The sequence below is a fragment of the Necator americanus genome, chromosome V, assembly GCF_031761385.1.
Source record: "Necator americanus strain Aroian chromosome V, whole genome shotgun sequence".
Taxonomy (NCBI): Eukaryota; Metazoa; Nematoda; class Chromadorea; order Rhabditida; family Ancylostomatidae; genus Necator; species Necator americanus.
In genome coordinates, this window is record NC_087375.1 from 8,264,681 (window position 1) to 8,284,671 (window position 19,991).

The 19,991-nt window shown below is 42.5% G+C and overlaps 5 protein-coding genes across 9 annotated transcripts; 3 read left to right on the forward strand and 2 right to left on the reverse strand.

The window, feature by feature from the left end:
- Positions 1-1,040: 1,040 nt before the first annotated feature.
- Positions 1,041-8,607, forward strand: RB195_013283 (uncharacterized protein; the record flags this gene model as incomplete). 4 transcript variants are annotated; one of them, XM_064203025.1, is made up of 26 exons in its annotated part: positions 1,041-1,219; positions 1,289-1,451; positions 1,515-1,630; positions 1,690-1,774; positions 2,150-2,224; positions 2,310-2,442; positions 2,523-2,673; positions 2,765-2,868; positions 3,245-3,352; positions 3,436-3,563; positions 3,652-3,762; positions 3,830-3,915; positions 3,969-4,122; positions 4,466-4,548; positions 5,202-5,282; positions 5,654-5,696; positions 5,760-5,861; positions 5,916-6,057; positions 6,288-6,375; positions 6,577-6,709; positions 6,893-6,979; positions 7,087-7,216; positions 7,315-7,451; positions 7,607-7,742; positions 8,314-8,452; positions 8,580-8,607. In XM_064203025.1, 26 exons carry the CDS (start codon positions 1,041-1,043, stop codon positions 8,605-8,607), a joined length of 2,922 nt encoding a protein of 973 aa, XP_064058904.1. The 4 variants fall into 4 exon arrangements, with proteins under 4 accessions (XP_064058904.1, XP_064058905.1, XP_064058906.1 ...); XM_064203026.1 differs by having other exon boundaries at positions 3,436-3,554; XM_064203023.1 differs by lacking the exons at positions 5,654-5,696; positions 5,760-5,861; positions 5,916-6,057; ... (6 more) ...; positions 8,314-8,452; positions 8,580-8,607 and having other exon boundaries at positions 3,436-3,554; positions 5,202-5,307.
- Positions 8,608-8,885: 278 nt separating this feature from the next.
- Positions 8,886-12,848, forward strand: RB195_013284 (uncharacterized protein; the record flags this gene model as incomplete). The annotated part of the gene is made up of 13 exons (XM_064203027.1): positions 8,886-9,006; positions 9,992-10,070; positions 10,181-10,268; positions 10,335-10,554; positions 10,616-10,734; positions 11,165-11,329; positions 11,396-11,530; positions 11,597-11,710; positions 12,052-12,161; positions 12,276-12,392; positions 12,449-12,506; positions 12,583-12,660; positions 12,765-12,848. The coding sequence occupies 13 exons, from the start codon at positions 8,886-8,888 to the stop codon at positions 12,846-12,848; spliced, it is 1,488 nt and encodes a 495-aa protein (XP_064058908.1).
- A 778-nt stretch (positions 12,849-13,626) lies between these two features.
- RB195_013285 (uncharacterized protein) lies at positions 13,627-14,999 on the reverse strand (the record flags this gene model as incomplete). The annotated part of the gene is made up of 2 exons (XM_064203028.1): positions 13,627-14,431; positions 14,929-14,999. The coding sequence occupies 2 exons, from the start codon at positions 14,997-14,999 to the stop codon at positions 13,627-13,629; spliced, it is 876 nt and encodes a 291-aa protein (XP_064058910.1).
- Positions 13,627-19,129, reverse strand: RB195_013286 (uncharacterized protein; the record flags this gene model as incomplete). 2 transcript variants are annotated; one of them, XM_064203030.1, is made up of 10 exons in its annotated part: positions 13,627-14,399; positions 14,491-14,735; positions 14,774-15,078; positions 15,138-15,517; positions 15,768-16,297; positions 16,336-17,100; positions 17,766-18,298; positions 18,401-18,468; positions 18,524-18,679; positions 19,093-19,129. In XM_064203030.1, 10 exons carry the CDS (start codon positions 19,127-19,129, stop codon positions 13,627-13,629), a joined length of 3,792 nt encoding a protein of 1,263 aa, XP_064058909.1. The 2 variants fall into 2 exon arrangements, with proteins under 2 accessions (XP_064058909.1, XP_064058912.1); XM_064203029.1 differs by lacking the exons at positions 13,627-14,399; positions 14,491-14,735; positions 14,774-15,078; positions 15,138-15,517; positions 15,768-16,297 and having other exon boundaries at positions 16,332-17,100.
- Positions 15,088-15,291, forward strand: RB195_013287 (uncharacterized protein; the record flags this gene model as incomplete). The annotated part of the gene is made up of 1 exon (XM_064203031.1): positions 15,088-15,291. One exon carries the CDS (start codon positions 15,088-15,090, stop codon positions 15,289-15,291), a length of 204 nt encoding a protein of 67 aa, XP_064058911.1.
- Positions 19,130-19,991: the final 862 nt, after the last annotated feature.

A 19,991-nucleotide genomic window follows, 5' to 3' on the forward strand; every position in this document is an offset into this window, starting at 1 on the left:
CTCGTGCTAGTTGTGCGATAATGTATGTAGCATAGGTCCTGACGAAGATGTGTGTTTTCCGATCCCATATCAGTTTTTCAACGTTTACATTAATACCCAACCCTCAACGTAAATATCTATCCTGGAAGATCTATAGTAGGGTCAAAACGACATGAAGCACGTACGTAATTGCGTATGCGGCTTCTCTCGAGGCGCATCGGTGGAGCGTAGCGGCTAGGAGCGTGGTGAAACCCTTGCTGGCACCAGCTGTCGCTGCAGTTTGCGATAGTCCCAACTCCCTTTCAACTGCTGCCTCCACCGCGCCGTTTCGAGCGCGTACGCAAATGCACCGCAACTACACTTGTGATTCATGTCGCTTTGATCCGACTATAAACATATTGTGCTCCACTTCAGAGTATCTGTTTTCTCTTGGTTATTTTACAACACTACCACCTTAAATTGAAGCCAAAAGATGTTTGTGCTGAAAAACATTAAACGTCACACTGAAAATCATAAGGTCCCATTTCAAATCTCGACAAATAAACCACCATTTCTCGACTCAACAAGAGACTTGGATGTAGTTGTGGGGACTCAGTCTCAGTTCTTATTTCTAGAAATAAATATGTAAATCAGTCGGAACCTAAGCAAAGTCCTAGAGGATCGAGGAGATGTAAGCCAAAGCTACTGAGAGAACAAAGTAAAGTAGAGCAGAAATAAGAGCGCAGTCGAGTGCTCCCCCTCTCCTCCCAATTACATTTTCAACAGAGATTTTACCTACGTGAGATATCTATGTACCAAATATTCGAGGGAAATCTACACGCTCCTCATGGGTCGAATCCAGCAAGAAAAAGTCTACTTCCAGGAAATTGACAGGGCTACGTCACTTTAAGTCACGTCAACCTAAATGCTGCTTTGCACAATACAGAAGCTATCATACATTCCACGACAATTTTGACGATCAAATTTTTCGATGTGCTTTGCTGTTCTTTCTTCTTCACTAAGTTTGACAGTTCTTCTTATTATAACCGTCTGCTTTGTTTGAATAAGGCTGATTTTAAGGAATGACAGACTTGGAAGAACCAACAAAGCAGGAGAACACTGACGAGAACATCCCCAACAGGGATCACATTCATGATAACTCCTCTTCTTCGCCTGAAGATGGCTTAGATTTGGATAGGATCCACATCTCTCCAGTTCCGAAGTTCTTCGGTTTCAAACAGTTCAAGAAACTTCTGGAGAAGTGAGCCTACTTCCATCGTACTTCCGTTGCCTTTGGATAAACCTTAATTTCAACTGATTACTTGTTTAGACACCTCTCTGGAATAGACATTAGGAAAGTGCGACAAATGAAGTTTGATGCTTACGTTAGTTTTAAATCACCTGAAGATGCACAGTTAGCCATTTCGAAGTTGAATGGGTTAGAAGTGAAGAAAACTGTGCTCAAAGTGCAACTTGCTCAGACAGAAATTAAGGTATTTGATTTTCAGAGTAGGCTCCATTCATAACTTTTCGGGGATAATCTACTACATTTTTAGTCATTTGTCTCAAGCAATCGGGAGATAAAACCAAAAACTGCGAAGGAAAGTGTAACGAAGCTTGCAGATGTTCCCTACAACGAACAGTTGCAACAGAAGGCTAAGGAGTCATCAAAGTACGACTTTCTTTCTCTTCATTGTCTCCTGAGATACTGCTACTGAGATCTGTTTCAAGATTATGCGAAAGACTTCTAGTCGAGTTGAAGAAGGCAAATGTCGATGATGCGGATAAACTGAGAGCTACGCAACTAGTGAAAGAGGTTATTTACATTTCCAGTTGACTGTGACTAGTAGTTCTTATGGAACTCTCCGTTTTAAATAACTGGATTGAGAATATCTGAGGACCTACTCGTGCAAAGAGGGCTTTTCGGACATTAACTAAATTGATTTACGTTTTCGACTCGTATGTTCGCTGTCGAGTGTGTTCAACTAAATTAGCGTAGCGACGCACGTTCTTTCTCCACTTGACTCCCATTCTCTGTTGCTTCTGCTTTACTTCAACTAAAGTCGCATCATTTTTATCAGATTGAACGCATTCAGTGCGGACTATAACTTGAGTAATATGGATGTACGTAGACTTTAATTAACAACAGTTTTTGGTTGTGAACTAGCTATTTCCAAACTTTTTGATTTAGGTCTTACCTTCACCTAAAATCAGAGCTTATAGAAACAAGTGCGAATTTACAATCGGACTCACACGTGAAGGAAATGTTAGTTTGTTGACTAACTCTTCAGTACATTCGAAATGTGTGTATTTCTTTCTCTTCTTGATTTTCATAGTATTCTTGTCACTAGGTCTGCGTGGGATTCGTTGGTGGCCGCTTCTCACAGAATGAGCATCATATCATTCCCATTGACGATGTCGATAACATTACAAAAACAATGAAAAGGATTGTTGTTGCTGTGGCGGAATTTGTTCAGTCATCAGGTGCGTTTCTCAGCTCTGACTGTATGGTCTCTTCTGGACCAGCGCAGTATAAATTTTCAGCGTTCAATGGCAATTGATAGGTTTACCGCCGTTCGATGAGTTCGCTCGTGTCGGAGTGTGGAAGATGCTGACAGTACGGGAATTCGGAGGAGATGTAATGCTCATCTTAACAGTTAATCCATTAGAAGACCGTGAAAAAGAGGAATCGCTAAAAAAGGAATTTTGTTCGAGGTTCGCTCTAATACTATCGTTATGTTACGTGAAAGTAAAGATGAAGCTCTGTGTCCTCCTGTGTTACCACTTATTTCTTTTTACTTCACAGATTTCTTGATCCTTCAACTTTCGAACGCGGTTTTCGAGTGACTTCGTTATTCTGGCATTCTATAGCTAACTGCAGTGATCAGGTTGCATACGAACATATTGGTGGTCAGTTTTTTTTTTTAAATAGCGCAGCTCTAATGTAATATTTTGATATAATTGCTAGTTTAGAAATAAATGAACTCTCTGTAATTTGATACGGAAAAATTATTAGACCATGCTTAAGCATTTCATTCGCGTCTCATTATTTTCAAAATTAAACTCGTTCGGTGATCTTTGCTCGCTGATGTAGTACATGCACGCACATCTTCAACTAAAATATATATTATGAGTGCAGAGTTCTTCGTGATCTTCGTTCCTCAAAGCATTTTTAGTCCTCAAACTTTTTTTTTGGTTTCTTTCATTTTCGGTGTCTTACACCTTCTATTTTACCATTGGTCTGGAATTTCCTGGCTGGCAACTAGTAGTTCTTTTCTCTCTACAGGTGCACCGTACATATACGAGACTTTATTGGGTTGTCGTTTCCGTGTTTCACCGTCGGCATTCTTTCAAACGAACAGCCAAGCAGCATCTGTCCTCTACACAACAGTCGGTAATAAAATAGAATAGTAGCTCTTCTTGGCTATTTTCTTTTTTCGTTTTGTCTTTCCTCCTTTATCTTCGCACTTATGACAGGCGAATCTTGTGGACTTTCGTCGACTCATACCACACTAAGCGCCGAGAAGAAGGAGGATTCCGAAGAATTAAGCCGAAAGCGGCCAAGGCTTGATGGAGGGACTAATGACGAAGAAGAGGTTAGAGAGGTGATCTCTCCATTTTATACATTTTCTAGTGGGATTGTTCTGAGTGGATTTGGATTAGCTCTATAACGTTTTTATTGCATAATTCTAGTGCGATAGTGAATTAATAGAGGCGTCCAACTCAACAATATTACTTGATATATGTTGTGGCACAGGAACTATCGGGCAGTGCGTTCTGCAGGAGTTTAGAAGAAAGAACAAGGTTAATTATACAGTGATAAATAATTCAACGCACATTTTATTTTCATCATTATTATTACAATTTCAAGGTGTGTTGCATTGGTGTTGACGTAGTAGAGTCAGCCATTGTCGATGCTAGGGAGAACGCAAAAGCTAATGGAATGGGAGAAAATATGTATGCTTTTTTTTCTTTCTTGTATGCTTCAGTTTTTCATCGCTCACTACTAGGTGTCGCTACATTGCCGGAAAAGCGGAGGATGTCTTCCCATCATTACGCTTTCACATTCCTCCTGGCTTCGACCTCCAACAGTCAAATGTTGTGGGAGTGCTCGATCCACCAAGGTGTGGAGTGCATGAAAAAGTAGTGCTTGGATGTCGCATGGTTAGTAGTATTCCTATGTTTCGATACTTCACCCTTTTTTCATCGAGTTTATTTCCTGCATTCTCGGACCATGCCGTGTATTCTTTCTCAGCATAAGGCTTTTTTTCGCAGAAGTATGCAAAATTTTGGCACTTAATATTTTGTGCATGAATTCTCTGATTTTCGCCTTCATCTTATTGGATTTTTGAGTACTTTTAGCTAGCTCAACTAGCTCACTTGACTACAGTGCGATCTTTTCTTTTTGCAAAATCATTTTGAAATTGGGGCGTAATTACGTAAAAAATCTCGGATAAGTTTTGCTCATCTATGGATATGTATATCTTGACAGTTTCTTATATTGTAGATGGACACTCTGCGACGTCTCGTCTTTGTCTCATGTAATCCAGCTGCGGCTATGAAAAACGTTGTTGACCTTTGTCGCCCGACGTAAGTTTTTTGTTTTCACAATGGCATAATGGCGAACTGTTTCCCGTTCTATTTTGTTGAAATATTCAATAACTGGACTTATAGCAGACGGATCTTGCTGTATATTCTTTCTTCGCATAAGGCTTTTTTCGCAAGAATATACAAAATTTTGGCACTTAAATGCATCACATCACGAATCTGAGGTGGTACGGATATCAGGTGGAGTATTCGTATACGGGATAGTAGATCAAGGAGAGGGGTGTGATTCCGTCCATTTCTTCCTAATCGCAGTAAAAAACGGCTCGGAATATGCGGAGTGTGCACAAGGCCGGCGCGCTCCAGTCTATCTCCTTGTAGAAAATAGTGCGCCAGAATGCCCGAAGCCGTATCTTCCGGACCGGTTTTTGCGGCAATTAGGAAGAAATGGGCGGAATTATCCCCCTCTCCTTAGTCTACTATCCCGTATAAGAATACTCCACCTGAAATCCGGACCACCTCAGATGCGTGGAGTGATGCCTTTAATATTCTGTGTGTGACCGGTCTGCATTAGCAGGTTTCGATTTGGTATTCGCTTTCATTTATTCAGAATTACTATGAAATGGGGAAGAATTTTGGCTGATGGTTACAAATAAGTCAGTATCATAGTCATAGCCTTATCGTACTGTTTCATTTAGATCGAAGAAATATGGCGGGCGACCGTTCAAACTGGTATCGATACAACCAGTGGACATGTTTCCACAGACGCCCCATATAGAGTGGGTGATGACCTTGGATCGTTGACGATATCCAGATGTTTTTTCCCTTGTTCTGTTATACAATTCTTAATTTTATATCTCTGTTTACAAAGAATTTGTTGAGTTTGTAATGAATATTTGACATGCAACAATGAGGTGAGCAAATTTGAAGAATTTGTCACATGTCAACGTGTTTTTTCATATACATTTATCTCACTGGTTTTTTTTTTCTGTTGCACTAGTGCTAGTGCATTATTACTGCTGGGCTTGCGTCCCGTCTGTATTCTTCGACATCTACCGTTTCAACCAACTGAATTGTCTCTTGTTTCTGTAGAACCTACTTTATATGCTCACTATTATTACCCGTATTAATTTCAGTGGCCACATTTCAGCTGTTTCGCTTTCTTGCTGGAAATGACTGATACTCAAGGAAAAGTGGGTTATTATTTATACGCAAAGTACTACTTATGGATATTCTGCTAAAAACGACATTTTCAGGTTATCACTTGCAAGGCAGCAGTCGCGTGGCAAGCGAAGGCTCCGTTATCAATTGAAACAATTGAAGTGGCCCCGCCGCAGGCTCACGAAGTTCGAGTAAAAGTGAGTTAGAACATTACACTATGGATCATTGTTTTTTCTATTCCAGTTCTCTAGATCCTTTACACTGCGGTTTGCCACACCGACGTTTACACACTTGACGGCCATGATCCTGAAGGACTTTTTCCTGTTGTTCTTGGACATGAGGGAGCTGGAGTGGTGGAAAGTGTTGGAGAAGGAGTGACGTCATTCCAACCTGGTGAATTATTAGCTTGTTGCTTTTCATTTCCTCCTAGTAGTTAAGAAGGTAGGATTCAAGTCATTATAATACTTTAGACGTTTCTTTAGTCTGATCTTCAAAAAATCACGAATTTCTCACTTTTTTGGCGGTTTGGACCTTCTACTTTTTCTTTTCTTCTTAGGCCGAAAACCTGAAACCTCATTCTCATCAGAGCACGACTAAGTCAGATTGTACCATTTATTTTGTAGGAGACCATGTGATTCCACTATATATACCTCAGTGCAAAGAATGTGAGTATTGCAAGAACCCTAAAACGAACCTCTGCCAAAAAATCCGGTTAGTCTAACTTCCAGTAATTCTTCATAATGTGTCTCTTTTGTATATTATGCGTTTATTCTCCGTGACATGCTGCTTTTTTCTCTATTTTATCTTCTTTTTTTATCTAATTTTCTCGCTTTCTTACGCCAATATCATCCAAAAAGTCCCTCTTTTGTCTTTGTGCCAGTTAGGGTTTTTTCAACGAGTCGTTCTTTTAAGTATCCCACAAGGGAATGGGGTAATGCCAAATGGCAGTTCCCGGTTCACCTGTAAAGGAAAACAGCTTTTCCATTTCATGGGATGCTCCACATTTGCAGAATACACCGTTGTAGCTGATATTTCTTTGTGCAAGGTGGGTGTTGTTTCTCACATCTTGCTGCAATTTTCTTATTCAATGTGCCCTCATCTTATGTTTCGCTATTACGATTTGTGGAAATGTTCCGTCTGGAAAGAAATGTTGTTTCCTTATGTTCTTATGGCTGTTTGTTGGATTTTCATGGACCACTTTCTTCTTCATTCTTTTTTTTTGCTTCAGATCAAATCGGAGGCACCACTCAATAAGGTTTGCTTGTTAGGTTGTGGAATTTCGACAGGATATGGAGCCGTTGTTAACACTTGCAAGGTATGCATTTTTCAAGCATTTCCTGATCTTATTTGATTACTGCGCCTTTTTCTTTCCCTCGATTTTCTTTTTACTTCGAGGAGCTAGGTCACGCTTGTTTGATTAAGGTGGAACCAGGCAGTACCGTTGCTGTCTGGGGACTCGGAGCTGTTGGCCTCGCTGTGATAATGGGGGCCAAAGTTGTTGGTGCAAAAAGGATTGTGGCTATTGATATTAGAGAAAATAAATTTGACATAGGTACGGTAGTCATAATAATAGAATAACTTGTGGATATCCCATCACTATTTGAAGGTATTGTTGGAACTTATAGCTTTTAAAGCTTTCAACCATTATAGCTCGACAGTTCGGAGCAACGGACTGCGTGAACCCGAAATCTGTTCCCGATGGCAAATCACTGCAGTCTTGGCTTGTTGAAAACTTCGACGGTGGTTTTGACTACACGTTTGAGTGCATCGGCAGTGTGCAAACCATGGTGAGTCAACACAATGAAGTAGTAATGATCGTAGTATGGCATATTTTCTTGTCTTCTGCCAGACAATTGTAAGGTGAAATGAAGTGTTCATGTAATGATTGAATATTTCTCATTTCCTAGTATGTTTTTAAATAGTATCATGGTTTCATTTTTAGAGACAAGCTTTAGAAGCAGCCCATAAAGGATGGGGTGTTTCGTGTATTATTGGAGTAGCCGCGGCCGGACAAGAGATTTCCACACGTCCGTTCCAACTGGTTACTGGAAGAACTTGGAAAGGATCCGCGTTTGGTGGTGAGATCTTGTTCTCAATGTCGAGTCACAAATTATTCCTCTAGTATCGCAGAATGGAAGAGTTTTGAAATTAAAATTGTTTTGGAACTGAGCTAATGACGCATTCCTTGTACGTTTCTCACGTTTAGTTGATTTTTTTCAAAGACCCTTCCCGTTTTTATACTCCTTCGTAGGAGTTTATTCAGCCATCGTCTTTTCTTCGAATTACATGGGTTCCAAATTTTCTGATTAATATTAATAAAGAACTAGTACATCATCATAAATCTAAGTTCGCAAAAAGATGTCTAAGGGATGAAACTAATGTGGGATTGTTTTAAATTTTCCACTGATATCTTTGGTTCTTTTCAAAGGAATTCTTTGATATTATTGGAGAGGAAATTACTGACGGTGATCATAACTGCATCATTATTGCCTTACTCATTACTTCTTCGCGCTTTGCGATTTTGAGTACTATCCTATTTTAAAATTGATGCCTTATTAAAATCAAATCTATTGTTTTCACAACTAGTTTATAGGCAAAGATCTTCTGTGATATTGTCAAAATAAGACGTTGTAGTCATTCGTTTTGCAGGCTGGAAAAGTGTTGACAGTGTTCCAAAGCTTGTCGAAGAATATATGGCAAAAAAGATCAAAGTCGACGAGTTCATAACTCACCATTTCAAAATTGATGACATTAACTCCGCTTTGGATGTGCTGCACAAAGGAGAGAGGTAATCCACTACTCTGTATCGAATGACATTTGTAACTTTTTGTTTTCACTTCTTAACTCAGAAGCATCAAATCACCTTTCACAAAAACTGTTGGTGTAAAGGTAAAAGCAATTCATGTTTGTTTCAGTCTGCGCTCTGTGATCAGCTTTGCTTGAAGAAACACCGTTCTTCAACTCTGGCTGCTCCCATTGATGATAATTGATGTGGTTATTTTGTCATGTTGTCATTTGTGTTACTACTTTGCCTTTATGATCCGGTTCCTTTCGTAGTAGATAATTTATTAAACATATTAATCTTGAAGATTTGTTCGGCTATTTTAAAATCAGTTTCGAAGTGCGACGTGCATCGTTCGACTGATTATACCTCCGTTTCCTAAGAATTTGTTTTCATATGAAATGGCCCTGTGGAATTAGAAAAAAAGTTGCTTAGTTAGATGACTGCGTCGGTAGAGGACGTGGTGGCTAGTGTGCTGGAAGCCATTCACAATCAAAATCTTGATGGTGAAGAAGCGAAGGCGTCAAAGATAAAGGAGGAAGCAAATCAATTCTTTAAAGGTTATCTTTTCATTCCTAATTTTTATTACTTTACTTCCACGGATTATTTGTTGGCAAAAGGATCTTAACGATGAAAGCAACACATAGAATCACAAAAGATACAAAATAAGAGATGACGCGTGTAGTCAAACGTGACCAAGGAGAGAGTTGAGTATTCGTCTGAAATTCGGCCGTGTAGATCGGCGGGTATGTCTCTCGTGATGAATCCAGGAATGGGAAATGCATCTGAGTAATGCCGCATGGATCATACGTATCTGTTCAACACTTCATTGCTTTGCGCCCTCTGTACAAAACCATGTTAAACAGACTTTTTATATTTAAAGTGAAAAATCAATCTATGCCTGATTCCAAAGCCTTTATCTTTCGTATCCCTATGCACAAATTAACAGGTGGAAAGTGTGTGGTAAAACATCAAACAATGGTAAACATCAACAGTTTGACGATTAAGCGGTTTTTTTACGTATCTGCAGCGTGGAAGCAAGCATATTTTTTCTGTGCTAATTGCCAACTTTTTGTCCTTTCGCTATGCTGTTTCAGGTCTAAATGAAATGAATGAAAATTTTTATGATGCTGCCACTAACATCTGCGTACATTGTCCCATGAGACAGAAAAAATGTCAGACGTCATCGTTATTATATATTTCTACCGTTAAACGGCTACAATTGTGTCACTATTGCTTCTAGGTTCAGGATAACCCCCCATTCATTCGCAAAATTCACCTCATTTTAATAAACTTAAGTAAATCTGCAGTTAAAGCAGGAAAGCTTAGTGCAAGCTACCGAAAGAGATGGAGATGAAGCGTAAACTAATTTGTAGCAGGAAATATTTCATTCCTCGTGTCCAAGTTGTAGCAAGTCCGAAAACTGCAACATCGATATACATCGATATAGTTGTATTTCCAGCTGCACCAAGAAGACAAGATTTCATTTGAGATTGGCTTATTTACACTTTCTTCTATTTTCAATCAACTTCATATATATTTCAGATCAAGCCTACGATGTTGCGATTGAACTGTACACTATGGCAATAGAACATCATCCTACAGCTGTTCTATACGGGAACCGGTAGGTGTTTCTATATATTTCTGGGTATTTTACTCGATACCAACGGTTATATATCGTTGCATTAATAGATAATATCGCTATCTCATTCTTTAAAGAACGCATTTTTCCAGGAGCATGGCTTATCTTAAGAAAGAACTATACGGTAGCGCCTTGGAAGATGCAAATAATGCCATCGCTATTGATCCTAACTACATGAAGGTTGTTTCTACGACTCTTCCTAGCTGCATCTCCGTCCTTTCACTTCGCTAACTGACACCTTTATAGGGTTATTATAGAAGAGCGACAGCAAACATGGCCTTAGCTCGATTTAAAAAAGCTTTGGCAGATTATGCTGCTGTAGTTCGAGCACATCCAAGCGATGCAGACGCTAAACGTAAACATGATGAATGTCAGAAAATCGTGCGAAGGATTGCATTCGAGAAAGCTATCTCTGTCGACCATGATAAGAAAAGTATATCTGAGTCAATTGATCTCAGTACTATGGGTGAGATGTTTATGATTCACTTTGAGCTTTGTCCCATAAATTTTCCTATTTTCCACTTCAGTTGTTGAAGAAAGCTACGATGGACCTCATCTGGATGATGTTATAACTGTTGAATTTGTTAATGAAATGATAGCTACTTTCAAGAAACAAGGGAAATTGCACAAAAAATATGCTTTCAAGGTACGTGTTCATATATGAAGTCTGCCGTGTGCGTTCATTTTTATGGGTTACTCTTCCTTTCTGAAGAACTTCATAAAGATTTCACAGAAGCTGCATGCTCTGCGGTATGTCTTAATTTCGTTATGAGATGTTTCCATAGTATGAAGAAATGCGCACAGATTTTGCTACTGTAATTTTTTTTGTATTTGTTTCTCTTCAGCGGGCAAATGGACAAATGTTTTTGGTACTGAAAGAAAGACGTTTCCCAAAGTCTGTGATATCTCCGTCGTACAAATCAATTCCCATGTCTCCATCCTCTAAATCTTCAAAAATACGTAATATTCCCCTCTTTGGCGGATTTGGGCGATTACAAACTACCCATACTTTCCGTTTTAGTTCGATGCGATCCTTTCTTAACAATTTATTGCCTATACTTATACAGTTTCTTTAGATTTTACTCGATATTTACGCCTATTTCAAAGATCAACCTACTTTGGTGGAAATCGACGTGCCTACCAAACAACGTTTCACAATTTGTGGTGATATTCACGGACAATTTTACGATCTCTGTAATATTTTTGATATTAATGGTCTACCTTCGGAATCGAATCCATATGTATGATGTTTTTGAATTAATCTTATTTTTTCACCACATCAGTTTTAAACCTCTATACATCTTCAGTTATTCAACGGAGACTTTGTGGATCGCGGTTCGTTCAGTGTAGAGACGATTTTCACAATGTTCAGCTATAAGTTGCTGTATCCAAATCACTTTTTCCTGTCAAGAGGAAACCATGAGAGCGACGTTATGAATAAGGTCCGAATATGCACTAATCAGATGTTGCTTAGAACATTTACATATATTCTTCATCTATTTTTAAAGATGTATGGATTCGAAGGTGAAGTAAAAAAGAAGTACACGAATCAGATGGCTGACTTTTTCACTGAAATCTTCTGCCAACTTCCGCTGTGCCACTTGATCAATCGGAAAATTTTTGTGAGTTTTCCAGTATTCTTTTCTTTTAAAGCTGGAATTTGTATGGAGTTATTCTTCGAGCGTCTTCACAACTTTCTAATTAACTGTATGGTCTACGTCTGTGCTATAGAAAACATTGTATCTACATTGTTTCACCTTTTTGCTCAATTTTCTTTGTAAAATATCGTTCTTGCTTCTCATCCATTTTAATATGTTTCCCACGGTTTTTCCTACCTTATTCTTTCTTATCAGAATTATAAAGGCAATTAAAATTATTCTAAATGTCAGAAAAGACTGGAAGAAATGAAAGAAGAACAACAAACCGATATCACCATCAACTTTATGCAGCACTTTTTGTTTAGGTTTGTCATGGAGGTTTGTTCAAAGAAGATGGTGTTACTCTGGATGACATCAGGAAAACGGACCGAGTTCGACAACCGCCAGATGAGGGAATTATGTGCGATTTATTGTGGTACGCACAACTCACTTTTGATCCCCGTCTTAATCGTGTTTGAGTCATACGTTGTCCTCGGATTCTTCAAGATTTCTACTATCGCGGTCATTCTTTCCACTTATCTTATTTGAGGTCGGACCCACAAGATCTGCGCGGTCGCTCACCTTCGAAGCGTGGTGTTGGTTGTCAGTTTGGGCCTGATGTCACCGACGCGTGGCTCTCTAGAAATGGTGTTCAGTATGTCGTTAGGTTGGTGTTAGTTTTTCATAAAGCTTCTTATTTGGTGTTGGATTTCCTTATTTCAGGAGCCATGAAGTGAAACCGGAGGGTTATGAAGTGCATCACAACGGCAAATGCATTACGGTGAGTAGAACATCATCAATCCGTCCTCATAACTTACCTTCTGGAGAGCTTATACATTGATGTGTGATTTGCGCAGGTGTTTTCTGCACCAAACTATTGCGATCAAATGGGTAACAAGGGCGCCTTTATTACGATAACAGGGGAAAATCTTACGGTGCGTGTTTTATTTTTAACTATTTTATCCGCACGTTTTTTTTCACGTTATCCTTCTCAGTCATAAACGAAAAAACCGATGTTCTTTTAATGCATGTTTTTCAGCCAAAGTTTACCTCATTCGAGGCTGTACCCCATCCGATGGTGCCGCCGATGGTTTACGCAAACAGCTTATTTGGATTTGCTTGATGACTAGGTGTTGTTTTTTTTTGTTACAACATTTTCGTTTACTGTTACTTGTTTGTTCGCGCTCACTGAGATCGTAGTTTACTGATTTACAAATCAATGATCGTTACAAAGCTATGCACATGATGAGAATCAGCCTCTAATCATGTCATATATAATCCCGTTCTCCATCTCGTTGCTCTTTTCCCATATTCCTCGTTCAGGGTGTACAGTTTCTGCATACCTGAAACGTCTATCGAGTTTATGTATTGAGATAGCGTTCGTTATGTTGTTGTTTGGTTTAGTTCGGTTCACCGAAGTAGACCGAGAACTCGTTCTATTCCATTTTGTTTGGTCGTTGCATTCAGCTTACGAGGCAGCAGTGCGCTATTTTTCACTGCAAATGATAATTATATTTAAAAACGATGATAAAATTTAAATTTATAATCCTGTTGTTGCATTCGAAAACTGCGATATCTACTCCCATAGGTGAAGTCACACAGTTGCACAAGAAGATTTCGTAAATTCTTTTATAATTTACTGAACGCAAACTGACTATAAGGAATTGTATGATCTTCAAAGAAAGAATACCAACATGCAATATTTATTTCAATCATCATATATATTTACATTGTGCTAAAACCTTTTATAAGTCTACATTAGACGAAGTAGTTATCCCAAAAGAAAACCTGTTGTGAACGCAAATACATCTGGTTTCTATGTTAAAAAAGTAGAATCTTCTGAGGAGCTACTTCTTGAAGTTTAATTTTCTTAACAATTTCGTCAACACGCGACTAAACAGTCAATGTGAACGTTTCGACTTGTGGAGCTTGTGATCGCCGTTGCTGTGGTGGTGCTTGTGATGCTTCTCATGGTGCTTGTGAGCATGGCTCTTTTGGTGATGTTCATGATGATGGTGTTCAGCGTGATGGTGCTCAGGCTCGCTCTCGGATGAGCTGGAAGAGCTAGAGGTGTCCTTCTCGGCGGCCTTCACGTGGTGTTCGTGGTGCTTGTGGTGCTTCTTCTCATGGTGCTTGTGAGCATGACTCTTGTGGTGATGTTCATGATGATGGTGTTCAGCATGATGGTGCTCAGGCTCGCTCTCGGATGAGCTGGAAGAGCTAGAGGTGTCCTTCTCGGCGGCCTTCACGTGGTGTTCGTGGTGCTTGTGGTGCTTCTTCTCATGGTGCTTGTGAGCATGACTCTTGTGGTGATGTTCATGATGATGGTGTTCAGCATGATGGTGCTCAGGCTCGCTCTCGGATGAGCTGGAAGAGCTAGAGGTGTCCTTCTCGGCGGCCTTCACGTGGTGTTCGTGGTGCTTGTGGTGCTTCTTCTCATGGTGCTTGTGAGCATGACTCTTGTGGTGATGCTCATGATGATGGTGTTCGTGGTTGTGCTCAGGCTCGCTCTCGGATGAGCTGGAAGAGCTAGAGGTGTCCTTCTCGGCGGCCTTCACGTGGTGTTCGTGGTGCTTGTGGTGCTTCTTCTCATGGTGCTTGTGAGCATGACTCTTGTGGTGATGTTCATGATGATGGTGTTCACATGTTGTGCTCAGGCTCGCTCTCGGATGAGCTGGAAGAGCTAGAGGTGTCCTTCTCGGCGGCCTTCACGTGATGTTCGTGGTGCTTGTGGTGCTTCTTCTCATGGTGCTTGTGAGCATGACTCTTGTGGTGATGCTCATGATGATGGTGTTCGTGGTTGTGCTCAGGCTCGTGTTCAGCATGATTGTGCTCAGGCTCGCTCTCGGATGAGCTGGAAGAGCTAGAGGTGTCCTTCTCGGCGGCCTTCACGTGGTGTTCGTGGTGCTTGTGGTGCTTCTTCTCATGGTGCTTGTGAGCATGACTCTTGTGGTGATGTTCATGATGATGGTGTTCAGCATGATGGTGCTCAGGCTCGCTCTCGGATGAGCTGGAAGAGCTAGAGGTGTCCTTCTCGGCGGCCTTCACGTGGTGTTCGTGGTGCTTGTGGTGCTTCTTCTCATGGTGCTTGTGAGCATGGCTCTTGTGGTGATGTTCATGATGATGGTGTTCAGCTGGTGGTGCTCAGGCTCGCTCTCGGATGAGCTGGAAGAGCTAGAGGTGTCCTTCTCGGCGGCCTTCACGTGATGTTCGTGGTGCTTGTGGTGCTTCTTCTCATGGTGCTTGTGAGCATGACTCTTGTGGTGATGCTCATGATGATGGTGTTCAGCGTGATGGTGCTCAGGCTCGCTCTCGGATGAGCTGGAAGAGCTAGAGGTGTCCTTCTCGGCGGCCTTCACGTGATGTTCGTGGTGCTTGTGGTGCTTCTTCTCATGGTGCTTGTGAGCATGACTCTTGTGGTGATGTTCATGATGATGGTGTTCAGCATGGATGGTTGTTGCTCAGGCTCGCTCTCGGATGAGCTGGAAGAGCTAGAGGTGTCCTTCTCGGCGGCCTTCACGTGGTGTTCGTGGTGCTTGTGGTGCTTCTTCTCATGGTGCTTGTGAGCATGACTCTTGTGGTGATGTTCATGATGATGGTGTTCAGCATGATGGTGCTCAGGCTCGCTCTCGGATGAGCTGGAAGAGCTAGAGGTGTCCTTCTCGGCGGCCTTCACGTGGTGTTCGTGGTGCTTGTGGTGCTTCTTCTCATGGTGCTTGTGAGCATGGCTCTTGTGGTGATGTTCATGATGATGGTGTTCAGTGGTTGTGCTCAGGCTCGCTCTCGGATGAGCTGGAAGAGCTAGAGGTGTCCTTCTCGGCGGCCTTCACGTGGTGTTCGTGGTGCTTGTGGTGCTTCTTCTCATGGTGCTTGTGAGCATGACTCTTGTGGTGATGTCATATATGATGGTGTTCATGGTGATGGTGCTCAGGCTCGCTCTCGGATGAGCTGGAAGAGCTAGAGGTGTCCTTCTCGGCGGCCTTCACGTGATGTTGGGTGCTTGTGGTGCTTCTTCTCATGGTGCTTGTGAGCATGGCTCTACTCTTGTGGTGATGCTCATGATGGTGGTGTTCGTGGTTGTGCTCAGGCTCGCTCTCGGATGAGCTGGAAGAGCTAGAGGTGTCCTTCTCGGCGGCCTTCACGTGGTGTTCGTGGTGCTTGTGGTGCTTCTTCTCATGGTGCTTGTGAGCATGGCTCTTGTGGTGATGTTCATGATGATGGTGTTCAGCATGATGGTGCTCAGGCTCGCTCTCGGATGAGCTGGAAGAGCTAGAGGTGTCCTTCTCGGCGGCCTTCACGTGGTGTTCGTGGTGCTTGTGGTGCTTCTTCTCATGGTGCTTGTGAGCATGGCTCTTGTGGTGATGTTCATGATGATGGTGGTTCACGTGGTTGTGCTCAGGCTCGCTCTCGGATGAGCTGGAAGAACTAGAGGTGTCCTTCTCGGCGGCCTTCACGTGGTGTTCGTGGTGCTTGTGGTGCTTCTTCTCATGGTGCTTGTGAGCATGGCTCTTGTGGTGATGCTCATGATGATGGTGTTCAGCATGATGGTGCTCAGGCTCGCTCTCGGATGAGCTGGAAGAGCTAGAGGTGTCCTTCTCGGCGGCCTTCACGTGGTGTTCGTGGTGCTTGTGGTGCTTCTTCTCATGGTGCTTGTGAGCATGGCTCTTGTGGTGATGCTCATGATGATGGTGTTCGCATGGTTGTGCTCAGGCTCGCTCTCGGATGAGCTGGAAGAGCTAGAGGTGTCCTTCTCGGCGGCCTTCACGTGGTGTTCGTGGTGCTTGTGGTGCTTCTTCTCATGGTGCTTGTGAGCATGGCTCTTGTGGTGATGCTCATGATGATGGTGTTCGTGGTTGTGCTCAGGCTCGCTCTCGGATGAGCTGGAAGAGCTAGAGGTGTCCTTCTCGGCGGCCTTCACGTGGTGTTCGTGGTGCTTGTGGTGCTTCTTCTCATGGTGCTTGTGAGCATGGCTCTTGTGGTGATGCTCATGATGATGGTGTTCAGCATGCTTGTGCTCAGGCTCGCTCTCGGATGAGCTGGAAGAGCTAGAGGTGTCCTTCTCGGCGGCCTTCACGTGGTGTTCGTGGTGCTTGTGGTGCTTCTTCTCATGGTGCTTGTGAGCATGGCTCTTGTGGTGATGTTCATGATGATGGTGTTCAGCATGATGGTGCTCAGGCTCGCTCTCGGATGAGCTGGAAGAGCTAGAGGTGTCCTTCTCGGCGGCCTTCACGTGGTGTTCGTGGTGCTTGTGGTGCTTCTTCTCATGGTGCTTGTGAGCATGGCTCTTGTGGTGATGCTCATGATGATGGTGTTCAGCATGATGTAGGCTCGCTCTCGGATGAGCTGGAAGAGCTAGAGGTGTCCTTCTCGGCGGCCTTCACGTGGTGTTCGTGGTGCTTGTGGTGCTTCTTCTCATGGTGCTTGTGAGCATGGCTCTTGTGGTGATGCTCATGATGATGGTGTTCAGCTTGGTTGTGCTCAGGCTCGCTCTCGGATGAGCTGGAAGAGCTAGAGGTGTCCTTCTCGGCGGCCTTCACGTGGTGTTCGTGGTGCTTGTGGTGCTTCTTCTCATGGTGCTTGTGAGCATGACTCTTGTGGTGATGTTCATGATGATGGTGTTCAGCATGGATGGTGCTCAGGCTCGCTCTCGGATGAGCTGGAAGAGCTAGAGGTGTCCTTCTCGGCGGCCTTCACGTGGTGTTCGTGGTGCTTGTGGTGCTTCTTCTCATGGTGCTTGTGAGCATGGCTCTTGTGGTGATGCTCATGATGATGGTGTTCAGTGGTTGTGCTCAGGCTCGCTCTCGGATGAGCTGGAAGAGCTAGAGGTGTCCTTCTCGGCGGCCTTCACGTGGTGTTCGTGGTGCTTGTGGTGCTTCTTCTCATGGTGCTTGTGAGCATGGCTCTTGTGGTGATGCTCATGATGATGGTGTTCGTGGTTGTGCTCAGGCTCGCTCTCAAATCTTTTATATGGTGCGGTGTGCTCAGGCTCGCTCTCGGATGAGCTGGAAGAGCTAGAGGTGTCCTTCTCGGCGGCCTTCACGTGGTGTTCGTGGTGCTTGTGGTGCTTCTTCTCATGGTGCTTGTGAGCATGGCTCTTGTGGTGATGTTCATGATGATGGTGTTCAGCATGATGGTTTGCTCAGGCTCGCTCTCGGATGAGCTGGAAGAGCTAGAGGTGTCCTTCTCGGCGGCCTTCACGTGGTGTTCGTGGTGCTTGTGGTGCTTCTTCTCATGGTGCTTGTGAGCATGACTCTTGTGGTGATGTTCATGATGATGGTGTTCAGCATGATGGTGCTCAGGCTCGCTCTCGGATGAGCTGGAAGAGCTAGAGGTGTCCTTCTCGGCGGCCTTCACGTGGTGTTCGTGGTGCTTGTGGTGCTTCTTCTCATGGTGCTTGTGAGCATGGCTCTTGTGGTGATGTTCATGATGGTGGTGTTCGTGGTTGTGCTCAGGCTCGCTCTCGGATGAGCTGGAAGAGCTAGAGGTGTCCTTCTCGGCGGCCTTCACGTGGTGTTCGTGGTGCTTGTGGTGCTTCTTCTCATGGTGCTTGTGAGCGTGGCTCTTGTCGTGTTCCTGAACATCACCACTTTGCACAGTGTCAGTTTCAACTGTGTGTATCGAGAGTTTTGCAGTGGCTGGTTCTGACCATTGTTCACTAATTGAGTTGCTGCTTACCGTTGAGTTCTTCCTAGTTTTGTGTTGAGGACTCCGCTCTGCGCAAGGATCAACGAAGTGCAGAAAGCCTGAATGAATCTCGGATTTTTTTCTCGCAAGATATGTTATATGAATCAAGGCAACCTGAAAACGTTAAGTGGCCATCGTGTGCATTTTCATTGAAAATTCGACTGAAACGTTTTGGTCGCCTGTTTTTCTCTGGTAGTTCAGCTACGGCGGCGATTGCCTCATCCTTTGTGAGGCTAGAGCCATTGTTTGCGTGGCTGTGAAATACTTTTTCTAAAATTAAATGCTTCGTAAACTTCAATTCTAGGAAGTAAAAGACAAACTTGTAATAAAAGCTTTGGTATCAGTTCATATGAGTGTAGGTGGAAAATGTTGAGAAAAGGAAAATGTTGAGAATTTCGTTTTATAGAGATAGGAATTGATTTATGATGTAAGGAAGGAATGTGTGCTTTGGAAAAAATTATCTTCGAATGTGACGGAAAAGAAATGTAGATAAGACAGTTCCCCAAATTAGCCTCTTTTCCATTTTTTTCTTCAAATTTCAAACGTTTGAAAGACAATCATCATCGAATAGCTGGGCGAACACAAACTGATTTTGCTATGTGGTCGAAATTGTGGATAATGAAAACAAAATGAATAATTAAAATTAAAAATTACTGTAGTTGATCTGTGTAAATGTCACTCACTGAGATATTTGACGCTGAGTTGAGGTTTACGGGTCATTACGTCGTCGAGTACCTGCTTCAACTACTTCTACGCAGGCGAATGAGTTCTGGGAGGAACCCGCTTGATCCCTATTTGTAGGCGTAAAACATACCCATATCAGTGCTACCAGTTTATTGCTCGAAAGTAGCGATAACTCCTTGTCGTAATCGCTGTTGCTTGCGTATCTACTTACGTAATCTGTTGCATCAGCGACAATATTTAGATGCGTAAGGGATCCGCAAATTTTCCATGTTGGTAAGACTAGCTGGAGTTTCGGTGATTTTTTCTTCTTTTTTTCATGGGAACAAAAATATTCTACAAGATGTGGTTTTGAGGATAAGAAGGTTTTTATAAGGTTTATAGACGACATTCCTGCAAATCTCTTTCTTTTAGAAAGAGGTGTCGAAAAAATTATTTAAAATAAATTTCAAAATGATGTTAAAGAATATGAAGAACACTTTGGAAGGACCACTTCTTTTTTTTTGCTTTTTTTTTCTCCTTCAAAAAAACAACAACAAATGAAAACTTCTGACTCTTCCTGACTTTATCGAGTCCGTTTTTGAACAAACCGCACGCTTGTTCTTCAGGTTCCTCATTTACCGTATCCTTAGGGAAAAATATACCTGTCGCTCACTTCCATTGCTGATCTATGCGCTGACGACATCGGGACGGACGTGATCTCTGTTTTTTATTGCCATTGATCACGTGGCGTTCGGCGCAGTTAAGGATATTGTGCTGCCTGAGAAGTGATAAGCCCGATGTTTAGGGTCTTCCATGTGTCGCTGTTTATCTGTAGAGGCACGTCCTTTTGTTTTACAAAGTTACATGAAAGAAGTTCAAAATTTAAAAAAAAGCCACAACGCTTAACATTTCCCTAAGG